The sequence below is a fragment of the Achroia grisella genome, unplaced genomic scaffold (genome assembly GCF_030625045.1).
Source record: "Achroia grisella isolate CSIRO2021 unplaced genomic scaffold, CSIRO_AGI_Agris_v1 utg900, whole genome shotgun sequence".
In the NCBI taxonomy this organism is placed as follows: domain Eukaryota; kingdom Metazoa; phylum Arthropoda; class Insecta; order Lepidoptera; family Pyralidae; genus Achroia; species Achroia grisella.
Window position 1 is genome coordinate 5,211,048 of NW_026713059.1, and position 12,945 is coordinate 5,223,992.

Here is a 12,945-nt window from a genome sequence, read left to right on the forward strand (position 1 = left end):
TAATGAGTAAAGTGCAATTTATTAATCATAGTCCCTAATAATACGTCATGGGCATTTTCTATTAAGTTTTTGATTAAAATATCATTTATTAGTATGAATGTTTACATTATTAATATCTCAAGTCGCAGCAACTGTTTGTAGTTTCCCTCTCTGCTACACGACGGGGTCGACTCCCGCACGGTAATCCATGGAATGCTAAGAAGTTCATCTCTCTCTTTAGTCTGAAAAATAATTTGATATGCATTATATAGAAATATTAACTTGAACTTCTAACGCAAATAAAGCGAAGTACTAAGCCAAATGAAAAGGATTTATATACAAATATTTTATATCTACTTATACACAAAGCATTAGATTGTAGGCGCGTAATTTATTGGAGTTTCGTAAGGGTCAGGTGATCAGTTTTGGTATATTTGGGTCCATTTTAGAATATCGTTCTCTAAACCTTACAATACGCATTACCCACAGTTTCAGTATATGTACAGTATTATAATATTTCACCGATTTATCTATAGATTTGAATATATTCAAATAGCGTTGATTGTAATGTTTATTTACTTTATTATAATTTAATTTCCGTTCATACAATATAAAATATCATTAAAAAAATTGAATATAGAATATATACATAATAATCTCCTCTTTCATATATATTCTCAAATGAAATTGTTAATAGCTTATACTTCTAGGCTACACATAAAACTCTGGGGAAATATAGGAAATCTGCCTTAAACTCGGGACCGACATTGAAATGGAACGAGCGGTGTCATATGTTTGATGATGTTAGGTGTTTTATGAATTCAATTATTTGTTTATGTTATTTACCGATATTTAATGATTTTATTAATAACAATTTTCGTTTTAACACATACGTACGTTATGATATGTTGGATACATACATAATAATGATATTTCTAGTGTATAAAAGTATGCATGTGAAGGATCGTGATTTCTACACAAGCTTAGTTAGTTTCTGATTATTCATATTTGTATTATTATATAAATGCATTCGAGTTAGGTATTTGTTCGTGCCATCAGACGGTAGAAGCGTTGAATGTTCGCAGAATTAAAAATTCTCTGCACTCCCAATAAAAGTATTAGATAAATCATAATATGAAATATTATGATAATATCAGAGATATAATGAATAGCTAATGAATAGTAAGCTTATATTCTTTGTCTTTATTCACAGGTAATAATATCCAGGCATCAAGCCTGGGGTATGTTGAACTCGCTTCTGCGTTTTATTAGTCACCATTCCGAAATCCCGGCAGAAGACACCAAGATGCAAACGAAAACAAAGAGATAAAAAATACAGAAAGGACAAAAGTCCCACCATGTTCTCTTTAGCGGAAGGGTGTGGGTGTGTGAGTTTCCGAGGAGGACGCCGAACTCGATCCCTCGGAGATGATTCCTCCTCCTGCCGAAGCTCAGAGATAGAACAGGAGGTCCCGAAAAGGTTAGGTCGACGAGTACTCAATGGAGAATGCACGAGGAAAGCGTTGGCTCCGTTCCTAAAATTCTGGAGAAGAGATGATGTGAGCATGACAAAGGCAGAAAGGAGTAAGTGTTTTACATTTTTATATCTATTAGTTATTATTATAAACTGTAGAATATTTATTTACGAGTATGTCTATATGTTTATTGTTATATTATGGGTTAATTTTGTTATTGGAATGACAACCAATCAAACTACAACCAAATGACGGGCCTTCTCATGATAAGTAGAACCTTCAGTCGATACTCAACTTACAAAGCAAACTGCTTGACGGCAACGGTTACTTAAAAACTTTTTTGAGTGATTAACATAATCTGCGTTTTTATAACTGCCATAAAATGAATTGAAACAACTTTAATTTTTTGTCTAGTGGTCATACCAAGTAGTGTTCGATTGTAAGCGTATAAAATTATAATTATATTCACAAGTCCCAATTTAAGTTGTTTCATACTTACCCAAACGTTGAAATTTAAATGCAAGACAAAAAAGATTTCTTTCCAATTTTAACATAACATTTACCTCCATTTACATCCAGGTGTAAATAAATGTCTCACGTATTTCAAATATTGTAAATTTCATGCATAACTAAAGCTGAGCATGTCTGTCTTATTATCTATATATTATAATACTACCTGCTTTCTGTGACTTCGTCTGTTTTATTTAATATAAAATATAACCTATATCCATCCTCGTGATATAATACATATAATATATCTTAACGTAAAATTTAATTAGGATCTGTTCAGATTAATTCGCGAAAATGTAACAAATAGACATAGATTATACACATCAATCATAGTGAAATAAATTGTATATTTACCAAAACTTTAGATAATATATTAAGAATTTTTTTAATAATTTATTTACACAACCCCAGTTGTGACCTTGCAGGTTTTTATCAGGTGTTTCGATACCTTTATATAAGGTTTCCTCAAGAGACACCATTACAGAAAGCAGTCTAATTTATTACTTATTGTAGAAAATATGGGTGTTAAAAAGATAGTAGAGTAAATATTCTGTAGGTTAATGTTATTAACTGTATATAATTGAAAGATTCAAGGTTTGATGTAAATTGAATACCAAGGAGTCTTGTCTAGTTAAATATACATAAAGGTTAGGGAAGACAGGTTAGGGTGTCGGCTGTTTATATGTTAATGTAACTTGCGGTATGCAGATACACAAATTTGCATAACTCTAAGCATTGCCCGTGGTTGTACCTGCGCCGAACCCTTTATTTCCTTTCCTTTATATAGTATATAAGAATTTCATAGTAAACTACCTATAACTATGTTAAGAAAATAACGTGTGTGTACCTACATTCAATAAATTTATTTAGTTAAAATCAATTTTACTTTGATAAAATAGTTTGTTGTTGTATTACAACATTACACATGTTTTTTTATAATAATGATGATGATGATATACTGCATTCAAGTGCGTGTACGGTAGACTCTAGATGGGCACTTGTGGAGGATATGATGATGATGAAGTGAGGTGAGGTCAGTTCACCTATTGTTGCGAATTCGTCAGGAATTTATAACGATATTTTTCATATATATGAAATGGGTATATCGCTAGCAATGTCACTATTATTAATAACCCCTTCTCCCTGGTAGACATGTTGAAATTAGTGATCAGGAACGTGGGCGTCACGTCCGCGTCGTGCGAAACCCTTGTTTTCAAGCAAGCCTCGTAAATGATCTTGTACGCATTAGTCTTCCTAGGGAAATCGGTTTAAACTCAAGATAAGATTGTATATATATGCGTAGGCATTTTAAAGAGTTAAAATACCATTATACAATTATGGTCGAATCCTAGCTAATATTATAAACATGAATGGTAGTTTGTTATATTTTATAACCTTAACGGCTTAATCAGTCATCGTGCTTTTTTTGTTATAACGAAATTATGAAAAGACATTTATAACGTATCTAAATTGAGAGGGGGAGGGGATTCTTTGAAATGAGGAATCAGTAGCATATTATCACGTCAGATTGACAGCCATGCAGTTGTTCTGGAAATCATCATCATCATCATTAATTTCTAGTCAAATTGTTACGATGAGCAAACTAACATTACTTAATGCAAATGCACCATTCCATATCTCTAACTATCTAAAACAGGTAAAATAGTGCTAGTAAAGTTAGAGGTAATGATAATATCTATGTACTTTATGTCCCTAGAGTTTGTACTCCATATTCATGAGTGAATAATGTTTATGGATATTGTTCTGGTAACTTTACATGTGTGTCACACAGGAATAGAATTAGAAATTTATAACACAAACGAGTTTAAACATTTAACAATAATATTTATTTTAGATATTACTTGTGTAATAAAATAAAGTCGATATTCGTCATTTTCATCAGCATTTCTATTACAATATTTCCAATTACTTTTATATCTCTATAAAAGTAATAGAAATGCTCATTTATGCTTATTTATGTTCCACAGTAATCGCTCTAACCTCTGAACTCCTGTCATACCAGCTCAGCTTCATCAATCTCCGTCTTAGTATTGGCACTACCTTTCGTTTCTTTAGTCTACGATGTGCATTACCAGTATTAAAACAGTATTTTATATAAATACTACTTATAAAACAAAACCTAACACTTTGTATATCTACATTTTGATTGAATGCGTTGGGATAAGAAACGCTGTATTTGGGTTTATTACTTAAATTCCCAATTATTTTTTGATGTTTGGTGGTTATTTTCAAGAGGATTAACATAAACGTCTGCTATAAGTGGCGCAGGAAGTGATAAAATATATGAATGTTTTTAGTTCAATCAGAAACATTTAATATTAAATGTTGATGCCAACAGCATCACTACACTTTTGCTGTAAAATGTTTTGCGTTCGTTGTACTCTCTAATTTATTTATTATTCTTTTTTTTTCTTAAATGGCTTTAATTAAACCGAGATTAATATTGACTAAGTACAAATTGTATATGCCAATTTCATAAATGACCAAATATAGAAAATATTTGATCATTTTACATTTATCAACTAATTTAAGTATATCAAAAATACCAAAAAAAAACCTGATATAGGATATCAGGATTTTTTTTGCGGCGTGAAAATTATTAACAGTGGAGCAAAGAAATCTAATTCAGTTTTATACAGGAAATCAATATAGGTATACAAAAAAGTCTAACATTTACAATTATGTCTCATTAACTACTTTTTGATGCTAAAATATGCAATAGTAACGCCGGTATAAATTAGAATGATGATATTTTTGTAAAATACCCGTGTGAAGCCGTAAGCGGATTGCTAGTATAATATATGTATTTGATTAATTATGGTGAATACTATATACACTATAGAGCGTTTTAAAGGAACTTCCTAAATAATACTTGAAATAAATACGACAAATATTTATCACCCACTTATCTTTTTAAGTTTCAAAATCAAAGTTGAAGAATATTATTGAAACTATTAAATTAAGAAAACATATTGATAACCAAGTTGGCTATACTAATACATAATTATTTTACAGCAATGAAGGCGGCCATACTGATTCAGCAGTGGTATCGACGGTACTTGGCGCGAATGGAAGTTCGAAGGCGTTATACCTGGACGATCTTTCAAAATATTGAATATGCTGGAGAGCAGGACCAAGTCAAGGTGAGTTACTATACTTTCATATTATAAAAACAATATTTATCCTCCTTAGAAAGAACAATGGAGTAATATACGAAATTTATTATTATTTATGATGATTTATTAGAAACAAAAGGAATAAAAACCAATTACCTACTTCAACACATTTTTCAAAGATGTTTGAAGTGGGGTTAAATATTTTTGTGTAGGTAACATAATACAGTTTAATAGTACAAAAATATATTTATATATTGGGGAATATTTCATTTATTATACAAAGGGGTAGTCACCGAGATTATCTTCTTTATGATCTCCCGATATTAATATCAAGCTCCCAACATAAAACTAGGAAAAAAGTTTCAAGCAGACTTCATCTTGGCATGTTTTTTTAATGAAGTAATAATGTATATATGAACATATATGTAGTTAATAATAGCAGAGTTATAGCACAGAATGGGGATTTTGTATCTATACTGATATATAAAGCTGAAGGGTCTCGTTGTTGAAACTCGCTGATCTTTGGAACTTCTTGGAGTTGAAAATACCTTTTCCCATTTGATAGCCCAATTTTTAAGAAAAGTTATAGGCTATTTAACATCATACTTCGCCATTAAGAGTCCGACAAAGTAACAAAATAAGAGTGAAAGCTAAATGAAAATGAGGTAGATAAGAGCACGGGTGGGTGTTGCGATACAGTGCAGCGAGAACATGACGAGAGGGGTGCCGTTTCTTTTAAATTATATGGTGTATTAAAAAGATTCTAATCAACAAGCTGTGCCTTGAGGTTTCACATGGCGGCTGGTACTTATATATCTATTAATAACTTATTTAATGAAAATGTTTACTAAATATGCCAAATATATATGAAAATAGGATACAAATAGTATTGTCTGCTAGGGAATATACAAAACTTAGTGACATAACATTGCAATGTTAATATGAAGCGGCACGTGTGTCAGAGCAATCGATGGGAGTAGTATTAATACTATTAATTTAAGTATCCTCCCCGCGGTGTGCGCCGCAAGTCTCTGTTATTACTGTCACGTATTATATTGCTGTTGTGACGGTTATGATATTATTTACCAAAGTGTTCTATATCATTTACATCATACATACACATTAAAAATATATATATATTAAAAAAAAAGAATATGAAAGTAGTTTGACACTGAAGTTAATTTCCTACGAATTTATCAACATGAAAATCGGTCTACGAATGGTACCGTCATTATTTTCATTATTAACAATTCTCTCTGCCGTACCTAGCGGAAAGATGTATGGCGATAATACTATGTTATTAGAGTGGATGGCATTATATCAATAATTTTGTGTACACTGCTGAACATAGGTTTCCCTTTTGAATTATTATAAGAAACGGTCCTGAGTCAGACTTCATTGGCCTATAATCAAAGTCGAGGATTTACGCTACTGTGTTTCATGATGTGATGTCCTTTGATTAAAAATGATAGTAGTTCTTTAGCTACATTTAACAAATGGTGGATTATTAGAATTAGATTTTGAAAATAAAAATGGCATTAAGATAAAATTACAATCTGTTGGTTTTGGCACATAAATTTGAATAAAAAGACAATTATTTAGATTACTGTTATTCAGGCACACGACGCCCGCTGGCAGGAATGTCGAGGGATATGGAAATAATCCCGTCACACATCTCCATCACTGTATTTCGTTTTATAATCAGAATTTACAACAATACACCACAATTGTCAATTTTATTAACAATGAATATGGGTCTCTTTGATAACGTGTTCCTGGTGAAGTCATGTGTTATATTGCTTATGTAACTCTATTCTGAAATTTATAATATTTTTTTATGTTCATGGAATAGAAAACAAGTTGACTGGCCATCTTATGGTAAGTGGCAACCGCTGTCTATGTACTATGGTCCGAGTCCGAGTCAGAGATGTTAATCATCTCGGACCTCACGTTATGATACGATGGCCATGGTATGTGATGATACTCAGCGGATCACCTCCTATCTTGTAATATAACTGCTATCTATGCCGAAATATAACTTACAAAACAAGTTTCAGTAACTTTAATCGAGCAATACTGGATTTGGATAGAAAACATTACTGAGGGCTATTCTTTTTGTTTGTTTTTTAAATATTTAGGTATAATCATATATGGTCATATAACACATTTACATCTTATACGTATTTATTTTAATTAATTTGGACTCGATAATTATGCAAATATAATATAGCAAAGGAACACAGAAAATAGAGACGAATTTACAACCTTCTCCTGTTTGACGCCCGTGTTAATAAAATGGATACGGTGTTTGTTACACAAATTTATTGCAAACATTTTATCATAAGTGCTATTATGAAAGTTGTTACCTTATAATAGAGGCAAGCATACAACCTTTTTTCATGTCAATTTAATAAAAAGGATACTCATTTGGTGTTTGTTATATATTCATAAGGGCTAATTGCTGCTATTTTGTTTCTCTACGTAACAACTTTTCTTATGGAAGGTATAAGAATTAGCTACAGGTCAGTCTAAGATTTATGGTTTGACCAACTTGAATATTTACTATAATCAGATGTATTTGTAATACTTTTGAATTGACTTGTGTTTATTTATATACATGAATAATATATTTTTCTGATGTCAATAAATTTAACAAGATAATTGTATTGTGTATATAATTGAAACCAATAACATTAAAATTATTTTATAATATTAAAAAGTTCCGAAACGATAAAAAAATACTGATGACTACTAATTTGTTCCTGAACTTTCTTTTTTGTAACATCGTTTTTTACGTATATAGGTAGGTATAGATAAAATTTAGAGGTAAAATTCATAGTACAAATTTTCAATTAAAATAATTTTGATATAATATATGAAAATGAAAACGTTTTACAAATGAGACTGAGGCGCGAATTTTCGTTAATCTTATTAGTTCGTATACTGTTATGTTTATAATATGTAAATTACTCAAAATTCCATTTCATATATTGATTAGGTAGTACTTAAGCTTGTTTAGGAAGCGAATGAGTTAGGTAATATTTTATGTATAGTCTATATAATTATCGTGAATAGTTTGCAGTGCGCTTCATTTATCTGCGGTTCACTTAAGTGACATTGTGGATTTAGTACAAGTCTGTGGCTTTGGAGATTAGCTAACTTTAATATTAAGTGGGGGATCAGTACAGCAATATAGCTGTTGGTGAGGTGTGTCGCTCCCATTCATTCACCGTGTTCACTGAACATTTCATTCCGATCATTCGATTTCACTGAACAAAGTTATGCACAGAAAAGCTCTGTTGATAGATTATACCGTGACCACATTATTTATAAAATACTCATGTACCTAGAGAATACCAGTATGAATAAGGTATTTAATTTTATAGTGGGAGTGATAAGTAAACAGCCAGTTAAATAGTCCAATCCATTTATGTATCCACTGTCTATTTTTTAAATGTAATTAAACTAAACCAAATAAATCAATAACAGATTACAGTCATTCATCATTGTTTCATTGACCACATGGAATGAGTATTTTGCCTATATTTGTCTATGTAATTTAAGAGTTTAAAAAGCAATCCAATGTCATTAGATTGAAATTAGTTTCTGGAGTTGAACGGCTGATACGTTAAGAACTTCAAGGACATTTGATTACAAAATTTATTAATAAATAAAATCAGTGGTGGCGAAAATTAAGCTGATCATTAACTGAATGTAGGTATATTAATTAATATATTAGATTCATTAGTAATATATGTATACTACATATAATATATTACATTTCTAACCAAAGAAAAAGATATAAATTGGATCTGAAGTTAGACCCATAGTTAGTTAGATGATCCAATGGTTTTGTTTCTTTATCTATTCAGTAGGATGACCGTGATCGTTGAGGTGAAAATATATTTTGTCTATAGAGTTTTCTCATTTTATATTATTATATAAATCAATAATATATAAACCCTTCGATTTAATATATTGAAGTCTATTTTAAATAAAAAAACAATTTATTTTATTCTGCGTTGTTCGTTCCATTGGTATCCTACAACGCACTGCATTTAATTGTCTTACATTTTATTAAGTACTATAATTAATATAAACCAATGAATACTAAATTCAGTCGATTGTAACAAATCATCAAAAATAATTCAATTTTGTCCTTGATATTGTTATTCTGTAGACTATGTAGTTTAATGATAACGAAACTTTTAAATAAATTACAATTTATAACTTAGTTTGATTGATATAATGAAATAAAAGCAAACAAACAAATACATTGTCAATTAATATAAAGACTGATTGGAAGAATGAGCTACTAACATTGTTTGGAAGTGTTCTGTTACGAAGAATGGATTCCCGACAAAGTTATGTTACTACATCTAAGCAGAAGTGACACGATTGTTCCATAATTGTATCTTCGTGTAACTTTATTTCGTGTTGTTGTTTTCCTCATGGAAATTATTAAAATGTCTATGATGCATTAATTATATTTCTAATAATCATACTTATGTCTAATTGGTTTTATTTTCAAGTAAAAGATTGTTCTTCTCTTTTATTCTCTATATAACTAATTGTGCACAATGATATTATTTATAATGTGAAAGCTTGTCTGCATGTTAAAATACCTCTACCTACTGTTTAATAAATGAAATCAACCACGGCTACTAATTATAACATTTATTTTGAGGACATTAACCTAAATAAACATATTTTTACAGTTGTACAATTTCTTCAATGCATTACTGAGTCACATGAGGGACACCAGTGGACGGCCGTCCTCCGAACGAACCTCGAGGACTGCCTCAGTGTGTAAGTTATGTTATTTTACAGCGGAATTTTCATCCATTATACATTTTCCGGGCTCCGGATAACAATGCCACAAAGGAATTATGTCACTGTTTTAAAGGACGCTCAAGTAAAGGTCGTTTTATTTATTTTCACGTTTATGTCTATGGGAAACCGTTTGTTTTTAGATTTCAGCTTTTTCTTGGAATTGTGAATGACACTTTATAATATTACAACTACGTACGTATGTACTATGTACGAGTAAATACTATAATTGTATAGATATATGAGTAAACTCTATTTTCTAAAAGACAACCACTATTATTACGAAGGATCAAGTTTTAAATCCGAAATATATTTATTTTGTAGACACGTTCTAAATTTGTTTTTGGCGTGGCATTACCTGTGCTCGGAAATGCAGGCAGCATTTGTGAATTTCTCACAAACGGGAGTGCGCGCGCACTGCGTTGTATTTATACGATCCAATTTAAGCACTTATTGACTCACTGTCACTGCCCGACTAGTACTTTTAGGAAATAACCCTAACAGACTGAACGGATATGCCAATAACAGGAATTGAGGGTTTGTTTGGAGTCTCGAAAAAGTAGGTTATAAAAAAGACTAAGCAATTGTTGCTTTACCTGAATTCGTAATTTTGAAGTCTATTTGTTATATGGTATAAACCCTTCATCTTGTATATATATACTGCTATAATAAAGTAGAATATCCGGTATAAACTGGGACAAGTTCGTTCTACACTAATATTGCTTGGATAAAGATCCACATATAATTTATAATTGCCCATTAGTTTCAAGTATCTATCTTAATTGTTAATAATTTTTATATATTTAATTTAAACATTTCTATAGAATTTGTAAATAGAACTCTGCTTCCCAGTAATTAATTGATCCATTCATTTTCATTCATTCCTTCATTATATATAACAACTAGCAAACCCGGCCACGCGTTGCTGTGGCTAAGGTTAAATAATATTGCGACTATAAATTGAGATGTATGCTATCCTATCTTTCAAGTTGGTTCAAATTGCACATAATGTCCAAATAAAATGTGCAATCGGTTCAGTAGTTTAGGAGTCCATCCCACATAAACGACGTGACAGGTAATTTTAATTTATAGAGATATGTTTAAAGTCATGTTATTTTTTCATGTAGTTAAATAATACGTGTAGTTAAGCATTGATATGTTGGGTGCCTATTATTATACCATTTACACGTTTTAAATATATGTTTACAAAAGCTATCCATTTGCAAATTACACTAGGGAAATTAAATTTAATCTAGCACGCGGAGTGTTATTTCTTTCATGTCACAATGCGAGGACATTCCTATTGTTCCCATTTTTTGTAACTAGTAGGGAACACGCGACACTGCGGTATAGTGTCTTTACGCTTGTCACTTACATAATCTCTCTGCAGTGAACTTTCTTCCTGTTTTACACGCTTCTAAATGAACTTGTAGATAAAATCGCCTGAACTAATACAAGTTTAATATTTTTGATGTCTCCAAAAAAATATTTTGTGTATAAAAATCCTTAGGTAGTAATAAACAATATTAGCTATCTATTAATGTGTATATCTATCTATGTATTTTTGGAGTCGGTAACGAAGTTCGTAATTAAATTATTTAGCGATTCGACGCCTAAAATTAAGTGGTTCTCCGGAATTAAATGTCAGACAAATAAAAGCTTTCCTGTCGAATGTCACAGTTGATTGACGTTACATGTAGAGTATTTTGGTTTTGATGGGCAAAGCATTGTTTCTTAAGTAGGTAAGTAATTATTAATGAGGATATATAAATCCACAGTAAGTTTATAAGGTATCTTCATTACATTTTTTTTTGTTTTCTCTTAAAGATGTCGTAGTTTTTGTATCGCGTACAACTTGGTAAACGAAAAATAGGGGGGACCTACTGAAAATTAAACTTATTTTGTAGTAGAGCAAGTGTTTTCCGAGGAGTCGGATGAAGGAGGAGGCGTAGACGAGACGGCTCCCCCGAAGCCTACACGTGGTCCTGACATAGAATTTCCGCTTCAGAGAAAGGATATCGACCTGCTGATTGAAACTTTTAGGAAAAAAAAGGTAAGTTTAATTTAGTACTTACGAATGCTGCGAGGCATTGTTTTGCTTATTTTTTTAAGTGGTTAGAATAACGAATAATCTTATTTATGTTTTGTACGATTGGTAAATAGCAGTAAGCAAGTGTTGTTTGCTTTCAATTACAATTAAAAGGATGTTCTACTTTTCAAGTTTCTATGTGACTTTGGTGTTTTAAGACTGCCGTTATTACGTGTTTGTAGATACACCAAGATATGTCAAAATAATAAAATATATTTCAAATCATTGTAAATCTACTTTCACTATTTTAACAATTTATTGTTAATTAGTTTTAGTTTAACATTAAATATACTTTTCTTTAATGTTAAATTAAAATTTACTAATATTAATATCGGTTTCAGCATCGCCTGCACCCAAAACATGTCGCTCAAATCTTAAAGGAGGCTACGCAGGTGTTGAAAAGACTACCAAATATCAATGTGGCTACCACGTCAATATCCAGTCAGATAACTGTTTGTGGCGATTTGCATGGGAAATTGGATGATTTGCTGGTTATTTTTCATAAGGTATATTTCATAATAAACTATGCATCGAACTAAAAATCCGCGCTAGAGAATAATATTCTAACTTTATGTAGAATTGCGGCCCATTTACTTGTTCCAAATAAACTTTAGTAGGCAGTTATTGTGTAGGTAGGTACTTAGTTATTTTTCTTGACTTAAAAATCGTTTATTCTAAAAATATTGATGCTTCACCGAGATAGACTTTGTAAAAAGTCCCCTGCGTGGTAGGTATATCAGTCTTACCTATTTCAGACGCGAAGCAGGTTGAATGAAAATGCATCAAGCACCAAGCGTTCGGAATGAAAATGCATGAGTCATCACATTATGTGATGAACGTGGTGCTGTTCGTGTTACGGTTACCACTTAAGGTTGTTGTTGTTGATGTTGTTGTTTATCATTCCAATTACATATAAAATATATGT

General features: G+C 31.1%; 1 protein-coding gene across 2 annotated transcripts in view; it reads left to right on the forward strand.

Moving 5' to 3' along the window:
- LOC131853250 (serine/threonine-protein phosphatase rdgC) overlaps nucleotides 1-12,945 on the forward strand; it is a 65,423-nt gene that overhangs the window by 33,693 nt on the left and 18,785 nt on the right. For both annotated transcript variants that reach the window (XM_059204093.1, XM_059204092.1), the window contains exons 2-6: nucleotides 1,193-1,563; nucleotides 5,001-5,128; nucleotides 9,820-9,910; nucleotides 11,839-11,984; nucleotides 12,362-12,526. In XM_059204093.1, the coding sequence (XP_059060076.1) occupies nucleotides 1,338-1,563; nucleotides 5,001-5,128; nucleotides 9,820-9,910; nucleotides 11,839-11,984; nucleotides 12,362-12,526 (756 nt within the window). In that variant the 5' untranslated portion in view covers nucleotides 1,193-1,337. The remainder of the gene's footprint in view (nucleotides 1-1,192; nucleotides 1,564-5,000; nucleotides 5,129-9,819; nucleotides 9,911-11,838; nucleotides 11,985-12,361; nucleotides 12,527-12,945) is intronic.